Source organism: Cyprinodon tularosa, unplaced genomic scaffold (assembly GCF_016077235.1).
Source record: "Cyprinodon tularosa strain WSP-4 unplaced genomic scaffold, ASM1607723v1 ctg38, whole genome shotgun sequence".
Classification (NCBI taxonomy): Eukaryota; Metazoa; Chordata; class Actinopteri; order Cyprinodontiformes; family Cyprinodontidae; genus Cyprinodon; species Cyprinodon tularosa.
In genome coordinates, this window is record NW_024039096.1 from 1645414 (window position 1) to 1668056 (window position 22643).

General features: G+C 38.2%; 1 protein-coding gene across 1 annotated transcript; it reads right to left on the reverse strand.

The window, feature by feature from the left end:
* Positions 1-1253: 1253 nt before the first annotated feature.
* On the reverse strand, positions 1254-21353 carry LOC119791103 (sodium channel protein type 4 subunit alpha A-like). Its single transcript, XM_038296971.1, has 10 exons — positions 21111-21353; positions 4781-5078; positions 4555-4673; positions 4369-4458; positions 4155-4283; positions 2329-2420; positions 1935-2228; positions 1785-1848; positions 1506-1643; positions 1254-1393 (listed from the first exon to the last, which is right to left on the reverse strand). The coding sequence occupies exons 2-9, from the start codon at positions 5027-5029 to the stop codon at positions 1619-1621; spliced, it is 1062 nt and encodes a 353-aa protein (XP_038152899.1). The 5' UTR covers positions 5030-5078; positions 21111-21353; the 3' UTR covers positions 1254-1393; positions 1506-1618.
* Positions 21354-22643: the final 1290 nt, after the last annotated feature.

Sequence of the window (22643 nt, forward strand, 5' to 3'; positions counted from 1 at the left end):
TGAAATCCAATGCAATAAACTGCCTCAGAACTAACAGACTACAACATTCTTCTGGACATAAAAAAAGCAACAACTTCAAAACAAATGGTTAATAAAGAACCCAGCAGCAGACACAAATATTTGTTTCGGTAAAGGAACCACGCTGTCTGACTTTAAAAAGTGGTCTCTCTGTTCCTTTTGTATCACGTCCATATTTGCATTACAAGCTGAAAAATCAACGCTTCAGGGACTTTCCTCATTTTCATTTCTTCCTTATTTTGTGTATTTAAACTCGGAGGAAACATGAACAGTCATCTCATTTGAAACACTTAGACCTATAAAAAACATGCATTTGCACACTAGCAAGCCATTGCATATTATACATTACAAGAGTACATGGTTCTGTCTCATGTTTTCCCCTTTAAATGCCCTCTACAAAGGATGTAATAAATGGTATTATGTATTTTCATGAGCCAGCAGATCAATTTTATTCTTACTTGATGGTTAATATTCACAAGCAGTGAGAAATTAATAAAAAAAAAAACAATGCAATTTCACCCAGGCAGAAATAGATGTGTTGCTGAATGAGATGAAGTTACAGGAGTGGTGTGTCAGATAAAAGGAAGAGTTTTAATGCAGCAATACATTAACAATCTGATGTATGAAATAGTTATATTAATATTAACATTATTGTGATTAGCGCTGGCTGCGATACCCCAGACCTACTGTATGGATAATTTTACAGAATTATGTTGTGTCTAAAGAGGTTGCAGACATAGTTAAGTGTTAATTATACTTAATATTTACCTGCAGGCTAGTTCTCTCTAACAAACCCAGTTGCTTTCTGGCAAATGGGTCCACAAGTAGGTAAAGAATGTAATTTTGAAAAATTTAAACAAAAACAAAAAAACAAAAAAATTGGGCCAGGCAAATGTGTTAATTTAAGCAGGTTTTAGTCATTTTGAGTTCGTCTGTTATCATTTATATTAAGTCATAATTCTGCCAAAAGGCCAAATGCACAATAAATACTCCTTTTAGTATTCAAATCAGGATCCAACATGTTAATATCAAGGTGTTTCTGAAAAAAGTGGCTAGGTGAGAGAACTAAAGGACACAGTTTATTGAAAATATACTATGGCTCTTCATGGATCTATTTTTACCTTCTGGAAAAAATCTATAGTTAATGTTTTAGAGGAATATGTCTTGCTGCAGTTACCTGTTCTTGATTTCTGAGCTGTTCTAAAAGCTGCTGGAACTCTTTCTCTTTTTCGATGGCCTCTAGTTGAGTTGCTTGATTCTGCTCATAATAAGCCATGGCAACCACAGCCAGGATGAGGTTGATGAGGTAGAAGGAGCCCAAGAAGATAACCACCACGAAGAACAGCATGTATGTCCTACCAGCTGCTCGTAAAGTCTGTTTTTACGAGAAAAGAAGCTACAAGAACTTAACAAAATGTTCTCACTTATAAATATAATCAACTATAATCATAAGCCACAAAGAAAAACAACATGAATTAAGTTCCAACCAGTTGAAAAAGGTTCTCCCAGAAGTCCTGCGTCATGAGTCGGAACAGAGCGAGGAAGGCCCATCCAAAGGAGTCATAACTGGTGTAACCATAGTTAGGATTCCCTCCAGCCTTCATACACGTGAATCCTTCAGGGCACTTTCTATCAACAGGGAAAAAAGTTAGCCAATGACAATCAATATTTTCTTGCACATTTCTGATTTGATTTTATTAAAATAGAATTTCATTTTACAAAGTTTGACAGATTTGCCAAACATTTGCAGGAAAACAAAAGCATACCCAGCATCAGAGCTGTTGCCACAAATCAGAGCATCACGGCTGCCTTCAATAAAATACTGATTGTCTGTAGGTAAAGAGAATAATAAAGTTAACTCTATTGTGAAGCAGCATTTCCTTTGGAATAATGACTAAAACAAAAGACAAGCATACCTGGGTTTTCAATATACTCCTTAAAATCAAAAGTACTGTTAGAGTATAACGACGCATTGACATCCACAGTAAAGTTGAAGTACATTGGGTCGTTAAAAGCAGAGGTAGAGTTGAAAACTCCTAACACTGTCTCGTTTAACGGAATGGGCCATCGCACGCATTTTTGACGCAGGTTTCCCATGAAAAGCTGAAGGCCGACGAGGGCAAAAACTGCAAGGGCAAAGACGGTCAGTACCATGACGTCCCCCATTTTTTTCACAGACTGGATTAAAGCGCCGACAATCGTTTTTAGACCTAGAAAAAAAAAACACAATCACATAATGTTGCTGGATAAGAAACATCTAAATAGTTCTCAGAAATAAAGACAAGTTAAGAATTAAAGAAGTTAGTTTACCAGGTATTACGGTAATTGTTTTTAGGGCTCGAAGTACTCGAAATGTCCTGAGGGCTGACACATTGCCAAGGTCAACAAACTCAGTGACGTACCTAGAAGAGATTTAAGAAAATAGTAATAACACAACAGAATAAAATTACAAAAGGCATAATTTCCAATAATGTTTTAATAGTTTTACTTTTTGCAATATATAACAGAAATCATTGCAAAGTTAATTTTAGTAAGATACAAATTATGTAGTATGAATCTCCTACCAGAAGCAGCAATGGTTGGAAAGTTTTGACTGATGATTAGTAAAACTTGATTCAAAGAGCAATAACTTCTTCTAGTCTTCTACACTGATTTTCTTCCTTTTGTTGTGAACTTAAGTTGTATTTACAAATGTACAGGAATCATGACTAAACATATTGGTTACTTTCCCTGCATCAATTTCAAAATCCCTCTTATGCTGTCACAAAATCACCCCCTGGCTTGTTTTCCGTCCTTTATCCTCAACTCCTAGTGTTTCATTGCATCCTATCTTATTAAATTGTGTCATGTTATGTTGAATTACAATTGAAGGATTAATCATCATATCAAACCACAATTTCTGTTCATTTAAATTCCCCAGCATGTTATCACTTCATACACTACAAAGCTTACATACCCAACCATATAGTTTGGTAGTTTGACACAGATTAGATTTAACATAGAAGATACCAAACACCAGAATTCTTTGTTGGATTTCAACAAGAAATAAGAAAATCACCTAATTTTGCTTGTCAGATTTGTACCAATAGCTTTTTATTGCTGTTTTATCACTAGGCACTAGAAAATACCGCTGATTCAAAACAGCAGGGCAGATTTTCAAACAACTGCCTATAATCAATATCAGTGTTCAACATACAATAAAAGAGACTATCCAAGACCAGACAATCAGTGTGCAGAAACAATTTAAGTTTTTTTTCTTAACCCCTGAATTGGTTATTAATGTTCTCTAGGGTTAAAATATGCAGGCTGGCTTCTGACTGTTTCCTGTTTTTTTTTTCACAAATGGAGAAACCATGAAACATGTGGATAACTCTTTTCGGACTTATGGATGTAAATTACTTTATGTTTCTAGTCTGATGTGCTTTTTTGGGAGTGATTTTGTTTCTTAGAAGATGTTGCCTCCTTGATGTTTACCAATCTGTGTGTGTGTTCAAATTTGACTATAAATAATAACCTACATGTAGGCATCCTGCCGCAACCAGGATCCGTACCTGGTTCCCCTGTTTTGTATCATATGAACTGCTTTCAGTCAGATTCTATTAAAGTAATTTCTAATTCTACAGGTAAATTTTAACATGTGTTCAAAAATGCTTAATCTCTGTACATTCATGATTTAGTGAAGAGGGCTTTTATTTCTTTGCATATCGGCAAAGTTGGCCTTGATAGTTATTTTCCTCCTTTTTACAGAGATAATTGTTTTTCTAAATATGCATTTTTTTTATGTTAGTTGGTTTAATCTTTGATATTAGCATTTTATAAATGTTCTAAGATAAAAGTAAGACATTTTTTTTAGTGGATAGATAGTTTTCACATTTTCTGTGTCTAACTGGATGTCCCTGTAGACGATGCCTGTAAAATCTACTATTATTAAACTTATGTGTACCAGAATTGGTTATTTTCAGTTGGTATAGCATTAAGGCTGAAATTTCACTTTTCAACTTTTTTTTTTCTTTTTTTTTAACCAAACACAGGTTACAAACGTTGTCAAGTAAATGAAATGAAAAGGCTGCCAATATTCAGAATAATAGAGGAAAAACTCTTTTAAACTGTTGTTAAAGTCTACTTATGGTACTTACGCCATGCTGATCACCATGAAATCCAGCCAGTTCCATGGATCTCGAAGGAATGTAAAAGAACCAATACAGAAACCTCTCGACAACACTTTGACTGTTGCCTCAAAAGTATAGATTCCCGTAAAGACATACCTGAAAAAGACGACTTATCAGATATAAGAACAAGCAGCAGCCTAAGTAATCAAATACATCAATTGAATTGAATAAATCCACTTACTCAACAGTTTTACTCCATGCTGGTGGGTTACTCATCGTCATGAATACACAGTTTGACAGAATGGTAATCATGATGAACATGCTAAATAATTTAAGTAAGGATTAAGGAAATTACATCAAAGACCTTCAGCGTTTGTCAAAATGAGTGAAAAATGTCAAAATGTTAGATTATTACAGAAAAGGATATGAATGTATGAGAATTTTGATTGCTCCCCTCCTGATCACACTAAAGGGGCTGAGAATGTAACAAGCCGGCTCAGCGTTGAACCTGTAGATGGTATTCCCTTTGCTGATCACGACAAATGTCTGGAGAAAACAAACAGATTCTCTGTTAAAACAAGTCCATGTCCACCATTCTTGATATTGTTATGGACATCGTTTTTTTGGTTGGACTTAAATGGACTGAAACACACATTCTGGGCTTTGTAGAAGGGGTCCAGGTCCTCCAGAGGCGTATTTAAGAGTTCTGGAGGAGGGTCTCCATAGATTTGGGGCAGACTTTTTCCAGCTTCCAGATCACGGTGTGGACCCACTGGTTCTCCCTTGTCATGGCCTTCTGTGGATTCTTTTCTTTCCTCCGCGAGCCTCTTGATTTCCGCCAGTGACTTCTGGGTGAATGGACGGAAAACCTTAATGCCTGGAGGAGGGAGCAGGCTCGCCATCTTTGCATCGCGAAGGGAGATGACCACGCCGGGTATTCCCTAGATAGAGCTGGAAGTAAGCATGAAGAATTAAACATATTCTTGTCCAACATTTAGAGTTGCAACTATCTGTAGCAAACATATCTTTAGTTATTAAACCAAAAATACAAACACATGCTTTCATAACTCCAATTTTTAAGATTGAAACACTAAATCAACTAGATATTGTTTTCTTTATATGTACCAGCAGTTTAAAGTGAGTCAGTGTCTTCACAATTATTAGTAACAAATTGGCATACTGGGTATAAATACCATGCAACCAAAACCAGGTATTTCTAAATTGTGCTGCAGAATGGGAAAGAGAATATGCCAAATAAGGTTTATGTTCATTTCCCTAAGAAAAATAATCTGTGCTATAAACACGCCCATACCTACAAAATTTTTTCTTTCTTACAGATTTCCTGTAAGGGGAAGAATTCCCTGCTCAAATCATAGATGGTCCACAATGAACACAATTTTAATTCACTAGGAAGTCAACTGGACAACATAAACCCCTAGGCCACGGGTCAATGATTTATTTCGGCCACATGTCTGAGACTCCAGGGTGTCCCCTGATCACTACAAGGTTAGCTTGATATGCAGGAAGAGGAGGAAGCCTGACAGACTCAGCAAGACCAGGCTCTATTGTTGATGGAGCTGTGGCCGTAAGATCTGCTGTGCCTCTTGCAGCGGCAACCCCCGAACGTGGTGGTGGCCACTGGCATTAAGGGATGTTGTCAGGCTAAAGAATAAGTTATATCAAGCCTCATTAGCTAGTGTGACTCCTGAGGCAGCAAGCAAGTGAGCCAGGATTGTGTGCCAAGCAGGCTGCTGCATGGATGGTCATAGGGCCTGAAATTGATGGCTTGTCCTTTTCAAGTGTGAAGAGAATTCCTGCCTCAAGTGGAAGAAGTCAAGTACTTTAGGTCCTGTTCAGGGGTGAGAATAGAAAGGAGTTGGTGATGGACAGATGGATCTGTGCAGCTGCTACTATAATGGGGATGCTGCACTGGTCTGTTGTGGTGAAGAGAGAGCTGGTGGTATGCAGAGCCAAAGTGGCATGTGTCCTACCCTCAACTATGGTCTTGAAATCTGAATCATGACATTATGAACAAGATCCTGCATACAAGCGGCCAAAATGAGCTTGCCTTGGAGATAAGGTGAAGCGCTTGGTCATCTGGATGAGGCTTAGAGAAGACCTGCTTCTCAACCAAATCCAGAGAGGTCAGCTGTCTTAAAGAACAGCTTTCCATCTTTCCAAGACAACCATGCCATAAAATATAAAAATTACCAAAACCTAATAAAAGGAATAACTTTCCATCAAGAGTTTTTGATAATGACAATGAGTTTTTTATCTCACCATGGAGGAAATTCAGCCTATTCTGCTTTCTGCATCCTGCTACACTGAGGGTTTTCAAGCATACATTTTTTTCATTACCCCCCTTAAAGCTAATGAATCCGATTTAAAGGAGCAATAAGCATTAAGCAAAAAGCAAAAAAAAGGCTATCTTTTTAGAAGAAATATCTTCTCTCTGTGTTTTTCTCCAGTCTCTTGTTTGCAAACCTGGTCGGCTGCATGTGTGTCCATGTTAATAGCTGCCACTCAGCGCTTACCTCCTCTCTGCCCATGAAATACAACTGCCAGAGCAGTGTAGCGTGGGAGACAAATGGCAGAGAGTGCATTCAGTTGATCATGATCAAAACGTTCACCTGAAGACAGTCATTTTTAAAAATTAAGTTCTCTTGCTAACATCTAAATAAAGTTATATGTTACTTACCCCTTCTTTAGAAATTTTCCTCTGAAAGGTGATGTGGTTTTGCTGTACGTTTATCTTTTGCAATTACATGCATACTGGCATTACAAACTTTTTCTTTTATATATATATATATATATATATATATATATGAGTCCTACAAGGACACTACTTTAGTATGATGATGCAACCCTGAGGGGATCTAAGTCCAAACGTGCAGAGTTGCTCAAATGAAAATGCACTCCTACCACTTAATTGAAACCAAGGGGGAAGGACACTTAAACCAGAGTGGAGTCGGTCATTGATAGCCATGATAATGCTGCCTGACTATTAATGACAATATTTAAGAAGGAAGAAAGAGGTGAGCATTGGCCTAGTGGGTTAGAGCAGTGGGCTTGTGCTCTGAGAAGGTTGCAAGTACAGGTGCTGGTCATAAAATTAGAATATCATGAAAAAGTAGATTGATTTCAGTAATTCCATTTAAAAAGTGAAACTTGTATATTATATTCATACATTACATACAAACTCATATATTTCAGATGTTTATTTTGTTTAATTTTGATGATTACAAATGACAACAAATGAAAATCTCAAATTCATCATATCAGAAAATTAGAATATTACTGAAGACCAATAAAAACAAAGGATTTATAGAAATGTTGGCCAACTGAAAAGTATGAACATGAAAAGTATGAGCATGTACAGCACTCAGTATTTAGTTGGGCCTCCTTTGGCCTGTATTACTGCAGCAATGCGGCGTGGCATGGAGTCGATCAGTCTGTGGCACTGCTCAGGTGTTATGATAGCCCAGGTTGCTCTAATAGTGGCTTTTAGCTCTTCTGAATTGTTGGGTCTGGTGTATTGCATCTTCTTCTTCACAATACCCCATAGATTTTCTATGGGGTTAAGGTCAGGAGAGTTTGCTGGCCAATTAAGAACAGGGATACCATGGTCCTTCAACCAGGTACTGGTAGCTTTGGCACTGTGTGCAGGTGCCAAGTCCTGTTGGAAAATGAAATCTGCATCTCCAAAAAGTTGGTCAGCTGCAGGAAGCATGAAGTGCTCTAAAACTTCCTGGTATGTGGCTGCGTTGACCCTGGACCTCAGAAAACACAATGGGCCAACACCAGCAGATGACATGGCACCCCAAACCATCACTGACTGTGGAAACTTTACACTGGACTTCAAGCAACGTGGATGAAGTGCCTCTCTTCTTTTCCTCCAGACTCTGGGACCTTGATTTCCAAAGGAAATGCAAAATTTACTTTCATCAGAGAACATGACTTTGGACCACTCACCAGCAGTCCAGTCCTGTTTCTCTTTAGCCCAGGCAAGACGCTTCTGACGCTGTCTGTGGTTCAAGAGTGGCTTGACACAAGGAATGCGACAGAAGAAACCCATGTCTTTCATACGTCTGTGTGTGGTGGTTCTTGAAGCACTCACTCCAGCTGCAGTCCACTCTTTGTGAATCTCCCCCACATTTTTGAATGGGTTTTGTTTCACAATCCTCTCCAGGGTGCGGTTATCTCTCTTGCTTGTACACTTTTTTCGACCACATCTTTTCCTTCCCTTCGCCTCTCTATTAATGTGCTTGGACACTGAGCTCTGTGAACAGCCAGCCTCTTTAGCGATGACCTTTTGTGTCTTGCCCTCCTTGTGCAAGGTGTCGATGGTCATCTTTTGGACAACTGTCAAGTCAGCAGTCTTCCCCATGATTGTGTAGCCTATAGAACTAGACTGAAAGACCATTTAAAGGCTTTTGCAGGTGGTTTGAGTTAATTAGCTGATTAGAGTGTGGCACCAGGGGCCATCAATTTTGAACCTTTTCACAATATTCTAATTTTCTGATATGATGAATTTGAGATTTTCATTTGTTGTCATTTGTAATCATCAAAATTAAACAAAATAAACATCTGAAATATATGAGTTTGTATGTAATGTATGAATATAATATACAAGTTTCACTTTTTAAATGGAATTACTGAAATCAATCTACTTTTTCATGATATTCTAATTTTATGACCAGCACCTGTACATGGTTCCATTCCCACAGCCTCCACTCTGGGTTCTTGAGCAAGACCCTTAACCCCACACTGCTCCCTGGGTGCCACATAATGGCAGCCCACTGCTCCCCAAAGGGGATGGGTTAAATGCAGAGATACATTTCTCCAATGTGAGATCAATAAAGTCCAATTATTATTATCATTAGGCTGAATGCTTCCCATTGATATTCTGTTTACCAAAGGAACCTTCTACCTTAGTAACTATACAGTTGCCAACAGTTTTCTGCATAACAAGACCCCTACAGTGTAAGTACAGCCCATCCAACTGACACATGCTAATGTATACACCTTAATGAATTTTGCATTTTTTAACGGAGAGCTTCAGCCGTTTGCTACATTTGTGTAACATCTGTTTTTGTGTAGTTCTTTTCTATACGGCTATAGTCCCAATTGTGCCCCTTATCATCCAAATGCATTTAAGTCAAGTGACAATGGCCACAAAGCTGAAGGATGCAGCACAGCTGTCGATATTTTTGACCCCATAAAATGTAAAGAAAAAGCAGCTAGGCCCTATAATTTGCCCAATTAAAAATCATGATGTACGTTTCTAAAACCTAAATTGTGTTTTGCTTTTTTTCATTGAGCAACTAATATTTTATTGCATGATGCATATGCAGTCAAGTGTAACTTCACAAAACAATTACTTTACATTTTCTATCAGATTTCTTATCTCTTGGATCCATCAGTTACGTCAAGTTTTCTGACACCCTTCCACCATTCTGACGTTGGCCCTGAATTCCTTTTTCTCAAGTACTCTTTTAGTGTTAAACCTACTCACACCTCTTAAAAAAGCTAAACTTTGTCTCAAAAGTCCATAGAATATTGCACCAGGACACGTTTTAGAAATGTAACATAGGTTTGTGTGTTCTTTGTGATCGGCAGCTCATTTTGGCCTGGATCCAGCTCTCCTTTTATATCTAAGTTTCTTCTTTATTATCGACAGAGTTCCTGCAGCGCGGTAAACATCAAATTTAAGAACTTTACAGAACCAATTTCCTGCTCTTTAAACATTTCAGTGAGACATAAAAAACAGACATCATTACATTGCCACAATAACAATTTCTTTGACAGCATTTCTATGCAACGCAATCAGAGGTGCCAGTAATTCTGCATCAAATGTTGCAATTAGTTTTGTTGTTCTGATTACTAACAAAACTAATACCCTTTTAGTCTTAACCGTGGTTCCGGATAAATGTCACTCCAGGGGTCTCCAACTTCAGGGGAGCCCCTTAGTTAATGGCTGGAGTCGTTTATTTCTGCTTTAGAAAAAAGGGCCAAGAAATTAATTCATGATTTCCTTACCTTTACTCTAATTTACATTTATTTATTTTTACTCGGTAAGGAATATAAATTATTCAAGTAACAACTAATATTGTTAATGTATAGTAGCAGAAAAAAAGCACAAACTTATTTTCGCTGTTCCCTAATCTGACAGGCTGGAGGTAATATTAAGGGCAAATTTGAGATTAAGTTTTAAACTTTCAAAAATATTGATTGGAGAAATTCACACTAAATGTGTTAGAAATTTTACGTTACATATGGTTAAATCTTGTTTCCTTTAAAAAATCTCTAAAACACACCAACCTGTACAGAACGTAAATCAGCCAAAGTATCCAAGAAATATAATTGACCCTGCATCACCAGAACAAACTATTTGCATATTTAGAAAGAACACAAATCAGTCAAGATTATGAGACAGACCCACATACACCTGGTTACACACATGATTGTACTGAAACATCTCACTTAAACACAGAATCATGCATCCTGTGCAAAGACGCATACGCTGACTGCACAGCTGCTACAGGCAATCAGGATGGAGCATCGTGTTACAGAGGCCCGATGAGTCTGCTCATTCCTACCTCGCTCTGCGTCTCACATCCCTCCGATAAACAGGACAGCATGCCAGCTTAACTTACTGACTCTTCTCTACTTCCTCCTCGGTTACACAGGACCCCGAGCACACCTAGCTACTGCCTCTGTCAGCTTACCGACACTTCAGAGACCTACCCTCCGCCACATCCGACACTTACGGCTATCTTTCCAAAAATAAAGTTTTAACCCCTTTCACTCATGAAGGCTGCCTCTCATACTTACCCAGCACATATATGATCCTAGTTCCATTTACTACTGCTTTATTGTATGCAGAAAAGATCAGCTATAATAAAGACTAGTGAGTCCAAACTCCATTATTTCCTTCCCTGCACCCTTCACATCATTCACTTTCAAAACTCCCACTCTGGGGGCTGCAGGACCCACCATTCTCAATGGAAAGTAGATGTGTTTCTCTTTGGCTTAAAGGGAACATTTAGTGATTATATTACATTAAAAATGTGACTGCTGAAGCCATCAAATGTCCATATTTAACGATCTCATAACTAAAAGCGTCAAAAGTCCAATCATTTGACACTTGTCTTGTCTGCAGCCAAGGGTGGAAGTTACTTTTCTTCGTTGGAAAAGGTTTTGCCAATCATGTTAAATTTGTTCCTCAAGAAATGTTGATATCTAATATCTGTGGAGATCACACACTTTGTACTTTAGTGCCTAATGGAATTGGATATTTATAATTTGGTAATGTCCCAAGGTAAGGACATATGGTTATTTTGGAAGTAAATAAACAAAAGTCCAGTGCATGAATATGAACTGAAGAATCATATCAAGAGCTGTAAAATACCCATCATGAAAATGATGTTTCTTTGAAGATTCTTATTCATCCAGACAGGGGCGGGTTTAGGAAATTTGAGGCCCTAGGCAAAAACAGGCATGGGGCCCTCTGAATTGACCCATTATAGAGATACAGAGATGTTAATAGAATAGACATCCATTCTGCAGGTTTCGTCCCTCTCTTCTTGTCCCTTTTCTTGTTGTTTTCCTTTCCATGTTTTGTACTGAGCTCACTTTTCATGCTGTCTCAAAAGGAATGGAAGAATTTTTTCCAATCACTAAGCTCACTTAGTCGATTGCTCCTTCCTGTGTTTCCAAAGAGGCACTGTAGACAAGCAATGATCTGCTTATCTGTTCTCCATTTTTTCATGTGGATGAAATAATAGCTGCATGAATCATGACAGCAGACAAGATAGAGGAGAGCAGGAGGCGGGGTTACCAATCTACTTGCTCTGGGGAGCAGAGTTTGCTGCTTTTATATGTTGTCGCCAAAGTCTCCACTAACAGAAAAAAAGTCGCTAGATTTGGCACTAGGTGCTTTTCTGGAATAAAAGCACTATTGCTAAATATAGCAACAAAAGCACTAAATTGGCAACACTGCTCTTCGCATTGTTTGTTTTCAACTGGTTTGCTGCTGTCTGTTTGGACCTTTCTGAACATTTGCAGCAAATGGACTGATCCAATGTGGTGGACACTGAAGGGGGGCAGAGACACACTTAATATTATAGTTTGATCAAAAACATAATTAATGTGCACAAATATATATTAAAAATATATATTTTATGGGGCCCCCAGGAACTTGGGGCCCTAGGCAACTGCCTAGTATTGCCTAATGGTAAATCCCCCCCTGCATCCAGGACATGGTCAGTCCTGAAAGTTTCAGTTTAGGCAACTGGGCTTGAAGTTGTAGAAGACGTTACTCCTCTCATCAAAGAGGTCTCTTCAGTTCTAACTAGTGGTGGGGAGCACTGATATTAATATACTGTAGGTGTAACAAAGAATTAGGAGGAACAAAAGGTGGCTCTAATCCCTCCAACTGGATTAACCATGGAGGTCAGCTAGAGGGTTAATGGTTGTTAGGGGGTTCTGATGGGTCCTTAACTTCCTCGTCAGAGTGGTTTTGGTCACATGCATCATTGCAGTGTGAGTCAGGTGAGTGCAGGTGAAAGGTAATCTTTTGAGTATTGTTCCTAATAATGCTTAGTAAGTAGGTGAAAGGCTAAGACACCTCCTCTGTTAATAGATGTTTTTTTCCAGGTTAACAAAGAAGGCTTCCTTAACACCTCGCCCATCTGTCTTCCTTGGCCAGAATATGGACATGGCTTTCCTCAAACAAATGTCCTTTAGCCTTCGGCCTTAGCTGTAGATGAACAGCTGAGTCCTGTCCTGATGAATTGTCCCTCCTGTGTTGAGCCATATCACTGTGTGGCGGCTCAGAGCCACCTTTTGTTCCGCCTAATTCTTTGCCACACCTACAGTATAATAATCCCACCGCTCCCCAGTGGTGTCAAAAGTTCACACATTAGTTACTCAAGTAGAAGTATAGATACCGCAGTTTAAAAACATTCTGGTAAAATTTAAAGTATCAACTTTACCTCTTTTCTCAAGGAAAAGGGAAAAAGTATGTGCTCCAAAAACTACTTAAGTAAGTATAAAGTAAACAGCAAGATGCCACTACATGAATTGAAAGCTACATTTTTCGACTATTTCGAAAAAGTCTTTGAGATAGAACCAAGGATGAGGGTCTCCCGATACACTCTCGCCTGTGTCTGACTTTTCAGACATTTCAAAAAAAAAAATTTTTAATCCGACATTGTAGCATGGCATAGACAATTCACGTTAGCAGTTTGAAGAACACCTGCTGGCTTCTGATGATTTCCTTTAGCTAACCAAGGAGTGTTTGCGTTATGACTCATCCAATTACACTAGTTTGCACTAGAATTGGATGGTGCCAATGGTCTGCATTGGATGGCGCACATGACGGGAAATAATTATTAATAAACATTAAACTGAAGCTAAGAATAACGAGTAACATTTGTTTTAAAATGTAAGGAATAGAAAGTACAGAAACGTGTGTGAAAATGTAATGAGTAGAAGCCAGAAGTAGGAACAAAAATAAGTAATGGAGTAAAGTATAGATACCTAAACAGTGGACAAACCTCTGGTCCTCCCCAACACTAGTTAGAACTGGAGAAGCCAATTGGATGAGAGGCGAAGCGTCTTTTAGAAAGCTGAACCTTTCAAGCTTCAAAATGTTCATATTCTTTTTCTTAAAGTTTCTGGTAAGCTGTTATTGATTCAAACATGGGGCTTACCCTGATTTCTGAAAGGTGCTAGAAAATAATGCTCAATCTGTCATGATCGCATCCCCAGTAGCTGATCTGATTACTCAGTTCATTCACCTGCTGTTCCCTCCCCGCTCTCTAATTATCACTCCTCTTATTCACCTGCTCCCTCTGCTATATATACGGTTCAGCCCAGCCATAGAGCATTATTCTTAGTTTATTTGTGTTATGTTTTCGTGTCAGTTGTTCATGTTTGTTTTTGAGTTTTAGTTAAGTCCCTGGTTTCTGTTCCCATTCCTGGAGGCCAGTGGATTGAGGGTTTGGGGTTTGTCTTCCTTCTCTTTTGTCCCCTTAGGGTTTCGGCTCGGAATGCGAGGGAGGTCAGTTTTAAAGCCCCGTAAGCCTGGCTCCTAGGTGGAGACCAGTTTAAAGTTCTGCAGATTTCCTGGTATCATGTTCGTGTCTCTGTGTCTCAACCACTGAGCTTGCCTATCCCCATCGGATTGTGTCTGTCTCAGCTCACTGCTGGACTCATGGAACTCTGGACCTTTTTTAACACTGTGGATTCCTGGATCTGTCTGTTCCTGTTTGGATCGGAACTCCTGGACCCCATAACTGTCTTGTCTGATCTGTTTCCCCTGACCTGGACCGGATTCCTGCCTGCTCACTGAGGTTGCTGTATCGGGGACACTCTGCGCCGCAGCTTGTTTGGCAGTCCATAGGCTGGATCCTAGTGATTGGGTGGTGCCTCACCCCCCCCCCCAGCAGCCGCCACATCTTCGCAGATCCACAGCAGCCTGCGTTTTTGTTCTGTTCTGTTTTATTATTTTTGTCATTAAATGTTTTGAAACTTCCCTCTGTCAGAATTGCCTTGAATACTGGGACGATCTGTGTGGTTTCACGACACAATCAGAACCTTCTTCTTTTGTTTTCTAAATGTGAAAAAAACTGTAAACATGAATTTTGTGGAACTTGCAGGAACAACAAGATAATAGTATCTACTTCCTCTACATGTTTTACATGACTTGTTGATAATTTAGCTTGAAATATCATTTTTTAGATCCCAAATATTTGTGCAAGGAAAAAAAATCTACAAGAAGAATTGTTCTCTTGCTTAAAAACAAAAAACCCTTTGCTATTCAGTTCATATTCTGCTGATAGTGGAACTACCTAGAAGTGCAGCAGCTTGTCAGATGCTTTTCTGCCCCCTGCAAGTAGAAATCAATGAAAAAAATCATCTGTGTTTTTTTTTTTCTCCAATTGATTTTTATATAACAGTTCCAGTACACTTGTCATGATTCGGCTTGGTCCAAGACCCAAATTCAAAACTGAGGAGGCTGCAGCATATTAAAAAAAGATTTTTTTTAATAGGGAGAATTTAGAAAACTGGACTTGATCTGAAACAGCAGCATGTATGTAAGAGCGGATCTGACATAAGGGAACAGGTACAGGAACAGTACTGATTAAACAGGAAAACATGCAGAAACAGAAGGCTTGATGGACTAAACATGTAAACATAGAAAAACTTAAATAACAACTTTTGAATAGACTGACAAGTATAAACAAAACTCTAAGTCTGCCAGATAGTACTCCACTTTTAATATTGTACATTCTATTCGAGCTTCTTAATTCTCTTTTCACCCTCCAGCCAATTACTGAAGATTTATTGAACCCGATCTAAATATAGCCAGAGCCAAACCTCATGATGCTACCAAAAACATATCAAGATAAAAGCTTCCTCACAAAAAAGAAGAAAATAACTACACAGAAGGAGTTACGTAGTTCTGTTCCCTTTTTCTGTATGTTTAAAACTCTAAACTCCACTGGGAGGCACATAATTTCAAAAAACATAAAACCCTGTCATGCTAATTTCAGATTGCACCTTCTGCAAAAAAAAACTGTTTCAAGCTGTGGGTGATAAACCTGCAGCTTTAGATATATCAAATGATGAGTTAAAATCCAGACAACTGCCAGTTAACAACTTGCTACCAATGAAAAAAAAAAATCCATAAAAATCATTACATTATTTCTTTATCTGCTAACAGCTGCTAGTTTTTTATTTTTACCTTAAACACTAATCAGAATAAAAAGGTATTTGGTGACAATAGGTCTAATTTTGTTCTTACCACTTATAAAAAGCAATTAATGTAGAGGTCCAGGTTTCCAAAGGTCTAAAGGTTGGTAACAAAATCCCATTTCCCTTTCTGTTCACTAGATTGCTATTTTAGCTCTAACCTTGAATAGTTTCCGATTTTTGTAGCATTACAAGTAACTTCAGTGTATTGTTTGTAGATGTTATGTTATATAATCGCAAAAAACTACATATAACAGTGAAGCAGAATTTAAAAAATGCATGGTTTAAAGGAGCACTTGGATACTTTTGAAATAATGCAAGCTCAACCAAACAGCTTCAAAAGTCACCTAATTATTTGCATAGTTTAAAGGAATAGTACACCCAAAACATGATTAGCCTTCATTTTCTACTCACCCCCATGCTGAACAACACTCTGGAGTACTTTTTTGATATCTCAAATGCATCTAGAGATCTGGGAGGCTTCTTGCTGTCTGCTGACATTCAAATAATGGAGGTCTATGGTGCCCGAGGCAGAAAGGTCCATAAAAGTCCACAAAAAACGTTTCAATATTCCTACATACTGCTCGTCCAATGTATTCCAAGTGTCCTGAGTGGGTAGCATCCAGAATTTACTCGAAACGAAGTCATTTAGAATGTTTTTAGAGCATAAACTGTAGTGTATAGGATTTCCTGAAAGCGCGCACATGCGCGATCAAGACGCTACGGAAGCCGGCAGACCAAACCAGCGCATTCAGCTCGGCAAAGAACTCATGCTCTTCCTCAACACTGAAGTCCTCAGACATTTTTCTTTCGTTGTTTCTTTCTTTGCACAGGTAAACAGCACATTTCTTCTTCTACGCTTGCATTATTGGAAGAGCAGACGCTGAATGCGCACTTTCATCTGGTTTGGTCTGCCGGCTTCCGTAGCGTCGTGATTGCGCATGTGCGCGCTTTCAGGAAATCCTATACACTACTGTTTATGCTCTAAAAACATTCTAAATGACTTTGTTTCGAGTAAATTCTGGATGCTACCCACTCAGGACACTTGGAATACATTGGACGACCAGTATGGAGGAATATTGACACGTTTTTTGTGGACTTTTATGGACCTTTCTGTCTCGGGCGCCATAGACCTCCATTATTTGAATGTCAGCAGACAGCAAGAAGCCTGCCAGATCTCCAGATGCATTTGAGATATCAAAAAAGTACTTCAGGGTGTTGTTCAGCATGGGGGTGAGTAGAAAATGAAGGCTAATCATGTTTTGGGTGTACTATTCCTTTAAGGTCAGTGCAAAATGAATCACTTTTACATCACCCTGACTTTGAAACATGGTGGTGGCAGTATCATGCTGTAGGGCTGAAAGATTTGAGAAAATATTGCAATGTCAAAAATATGGGTTAAAATTGCAGTGAAAACTGTGAAAAATGTCTCTTCTGTTTTACATCTGTGTTTCCATCACTTTATTGTTGTTAGCTTTTTGGGGAATGTAATTTGTGTAAGTTGTGAGGATCTGCTGACAGAGGAGTCTTTTTAACTGGCTAGATTTAAAATAAGCACTTAAAATTAGGGTTGCACGATATAATCGGCCCCCTATCGGTATCGGCCTGTATCGGCCTTAAAACTGAATATCGGACATCAGCCACCCCACAGATATTTAACCCGATATTTGATCAGCTTCTGAGTTTCTAAAGTATTTTTTTTTTAAACTTCTTTTTTACAGACTTAAAAACTTCTAAAGATGAGGGAAAAAATATTGATACATTAAAATATCACATTATCTTCATATGCTGATATATTGCCATTTAAAAACACCATATCAATCTCTTTTACTAATGAAATATTGCTATATGTCATCATTATGCTACGAAATCCCCCGAAAATTCACTAAATTTTGCCATATTTTTATATGTTGATATATTGACGCGGTATCGATCTATTTTACTAACAAAATCTCACAAGAATTTGCAAAATGTCACGAGAGTTTGTAACAGAACGATGAAATTTCACGAGATTTTGAAAGTAAAATAGATCAATACCGCGTTTTTAAAAATCAATTTGATATCAGCATATGAAAACATATTTCAGTATATTATTTTTCAAAGTGTCAGAAATGGATAACAAAACTGCTATTTTCAATGACTACTTATTTTTGTCCAGCTTTAACATCGGTATCGATATCGGTTATCGGCTACATGAGTTTTAAAATATCGGCATATCGGATATCGGCCAAAATCCCAATATCGTGCATCCCTACTTAAAATGCAAGTTCATCACACACAGAATATATTAGACAATAATTCTTTCAGTCTAAACATTTCTTTGATAACAAAACGGCACAAACAGGTATTTCTTTGATGACATACCTGTGGTATTTTTGTATATCCTTACAGTTCTGAGAAGGAATGTGCAAAATGGTCATTATTAATGGTACAAAGGATGCGCCTAAATACAAGAAAGAAAACCGTATTAGAGGCTGCAAAAGCTTGAGATAACTTTTTTTTTTTGGTTTTAAGTAGTAAGAGGGGGGAAATATTGAAGCATGGCACAAACATCATATTGTCTTTTGTAAACAAAAGATAATTTTGCTAAACAAAGCTATTTAAACATCCAGGAGTTTGTGTTTTTACAAGAGAAATAAAACGTAAGTTTTTTAATGTTTTTGCAGGACACTGTACCTTTTAAAGTTGTTTAGGATTTTTTGAAATATGTGCATTATTTTACTTTTTTTAATTGTTTTTATATTTGATTTTAGAGCTCCATATTCTGATCTGTTTTCTGTTTGTTTTTTTCTTTGAAAGCACAGGAACTGTCTCTACAGTCCTGTCGCTACAGGGTGAGCCTAACAGAGCACTTAATTATCTTTTTTTGTCATTCTTTTGTTTTTACTCTCCTTAATCATTAATTTCTCTTCGTATAGAAATACTACTGGTTTGTCTTGATGCAGATGGCTGCTCATCCTTGTTCTGCTGGTGCACTTTTTCAGATTACGTATCAGTCAGCCAAACTGGGGATTGGTGGAAAACTGTGAAACCGAGGATGATGGAGAGAAAAGCGAGACTTCAGAAGCCTTCCCTGAGAGTAATATATATATCATCTTGCATGTCAACGAAGACCAATATGACCTGTGACATTCTAGCTGAGGATATAGACGGGGTAATGAAGACACTTCTTCGTCACATTAGCCAACAGTGGAATGTGAATGCCAATATTCGCCTCCGGAAACAAGCCCAACCAGCTTTTTGGCTTTTATCACAAGCCAGTGTCAGTTCATAGAGGTGAGATCAGGGTTTCTGGGTCTTACAAGCTGACTTACTGTACAACTAATATTCAAATATAATTTTATGCGACTATGATGCAGATCTTTGGACATGTGTAGAAAAGTTTGCCAAACTATGAGTTTTTATGTAAATCTCTGACACATGACTTAACTCAGCCACACTGTCTCAATAGAAAATATTTTTTTATTGGGATTTTTGTAGAATTTCACAACAATTATTTCTTTCAGTCTTTTTCAAGTAACTTTGTACCATTTTTGCAAGTGGAATTTTTTTTCTATCATCCAAACAACAGAGCTCCAGCTTAGTGAGATTGGGATGGAGAGCATCTGTAAAGAGTGAATCCAACAGTTGCTTCTCGGTCTGTTTGCTTGACAAAGGTTATGATAAGCTAAAGATGATGTGCAGTGCTAGTTTTCCACCTCAGGCTATTGTGTTCATGGAGCCCAGTAGGTTGAACTTTGGTCTCATCCACTTTGAACTATTTCCTCTGCATGATTGCTGTGTCTCAAGGGGTATGAATACTTTTTAAACCACTCTATGTCACAGAGTTTTGGATGTAATACACCAATACCCACAAGCCTCTATAAAAACTTCTGTCTCAAACCAACCCATTTGGCCTTTGCACTGACTGAGCGGACATTTGAGATTTGGAAGTGATATGGAGAATATTCAATCTATCTATCTTGCAAGGGACCATAGGGAGCTATTAGCTCTGGAAAAACAGACCATCAAAAATGAGCTGCTCGTGTTTGAACAAATACTTGAAAATTTGACTATGGAGTTACTTAAAAAGAAATAGATCATTTATTAAGAAAGTGTAACAGTTATGTTAACCTTATGTTTCCTCTCTTAAAATACAGGGTCCCAGCCAAGCAGTCACATGGACTCACTTGGTGAATGAAACTCAAAACCGACACCTTCTGCGTCCAAGAACATGTGATGCAAGACGCACAAACACACTCAGGCAGGAGAAGACAACAGACATGTGCACATTTACATACACTGACCTGAAGAAAAAGCTGAAAAAAGCCAATTCCTTAATATGTAAATCCAATTTAAGGATTCAACTCACATCGAGAATCTAAAGGTGTTCTTCATCCAGCCTACCGCTGGGTCCCCAGGAGCCCATCCTGTTATATAAGATCAAGATTCTCTGCTGACAGGATCTAAAATGAACTCCAGTCTCCACGTCCTCCACCACCTCCAGAGATCTGCTCTGCCTGCATGGACGCAGGTCATCTCCATGTAAAGTGGACTAATGGCAGAGAAATGGTTACTTATCATCCACGGCATCAAGGGATCTTGCCAATTTGCCATGAGAGCATAAACTAAAAATAACACTTTGCCTCTGGGAGGCATCAAAAGGGATATACAAGATTGCAAAGTCTTTTAACAATAGGCCTAAAGAGAGCTGATCATTCATCTGCTGAGTAAAGACAAAAACCTGAGTAAAATTATCTTTTTTATACATTATCTTGAAAAAAAAAAACATTTTCCACAACTCCTACATGCACATATGAGCACTGCTTTAAAAACCCTCATCCTAAAATTAGACTAAACTGATTTACAGGTGTTGGAATACCTACAAGCAGCCATATTGAGATAAAAAAAAAAACGCGCACAATCTCTTAAGGTTTTCAATTCAAAAAACAGATATAGGCCTATAATTCTAATCTTCCCAATAAAAAAACACACTTTCAGATAGAATAGTTTCTTTGCAGGAAACGGTCACTTTTGAGCTGAGAGAAAATAACAGCCCACATTTAAAACCCACTTTTACAGAAATAAACACTATTTATGCTGCTTTCTACTGTGAAACTGAGGCTTGATCATATGTGTCCAGCTTCCCCAATAATCAAAATAACTTCCAAGACAGGATTTAAAATCTGCAGCCGTTTAACCTGCAACTTCATGCACAACACCAAAAGGAGTGTGGAGTTTTACCTTTCACAAGTATTCCACAAAATCCTCAATCCCTGAGGATCATGAAAGTATCTCCTTTAGCTGCTTGGGAACCTTATTCCCCTGCTGGAGGCGGCCGCTGCGGGGCTGCGGGCCCGCTGATCCTGACGCACGCAGGCGCCCCGCAGTGAAACCGGAGGAGCAGCTCCAGATGGGACCAGATCAGATCTTTGACAACGTCCCGTTCCCACACAGCTGGTCCTTCAGGAAGGCGCAGTGCTCACTAAGCACAGACCAGAGGAGGATCTGTAGGCTGACGGCTGCAGCGCACAGTCCTTTCACCTGAATGCATGGTGATGATGCGCATGACACCTGCCATTGAAGGTGATCCTATATACCCAGGTTTGAATACCATCAAAACTTAATTCAATTCACAAAATTAAGTTAATAAATTATTTATATTCTATAAACAAATTGATAACATTTGTTTTTTAATGAAACAGTTGAATAAAGGCTCATTACGTTATAATCTACAACAGAAACCATTCTGCCTTTTGTGTTTATTAAGTAGCCTACGCCTACAAATTCTCTTGATTTACTAACGCTTAAAAGCTTACTTATACATTTTTTCGTTTTTAGGAGAGGAGCCTGATGTACGGAAGAGGATTAGGGCCACTGGAAAAAAAAAAAGTTAACTGATTTTTTAATTTTATTTCAGTTTAACATGGGAAAAAAGTCAGAATTCTGAGAAAAAAGCCAGAATTCTGAGATTAATCTCAGAATTTTGGATCTTAATGTAGATGGGCACCATGAAGGAAGAGATGTGGGAGCAATCAGCTTCACTGACAAAGATGTGAGTTGTTTGAGCTGGCCAGTGAATTAGGCAACTTTTTACGTGCCCGAGGGGTCCCCTCATTAATGGAGGAGCAGAAGGTCATTAAAACAAGAGAGCTAGTCTCTAAAACAGACATGGCTATGGCTTGATGCTAACATGTTTGGAATGCCTTTTTCCTCCATAAATCACAATCTCACAATGTTAAATAATCCTTTAAAAAATCTTGTATCTGGATGATGATTTGGATCACCACCAACATTTAGCAGGTTGTCCCTTGGGATGAGGTGCGCCTGTGGTAAAAAATGTAATAAAAAACTGTTTATAACTTTTAAAGTTATTCTGTTTGTGTGTTTGTACAGGCAAACACACAAACTCCAAAAAATCTAACCTCCTTGGTGGAGGTATAATGTTGACCTACTTGTCTACGTTTTAAAAATATAACCACTAGATGGCAGCATATCATTATTATTGACGCTTGTGAGCACAATCATAACAATCCAATTAAGATAATTAGGATCTAGGCAGAAAAAAAATACAAATACTTCTACAGATATAATAAAACCAATTTAAAAGACACAATTTAGTTTTAACTCACCCCCACAAACCAGAGGTGGGTAGTAATTAGTTATATTTACTCAGTTACATTTACTTGAGTAACAAGGGAGAAGTTTACTTCTTTCGTTTACTTGAGTAATATTCGTAAAGCACCGCTATTCCTACTTGAATAAAATCTCTAAATA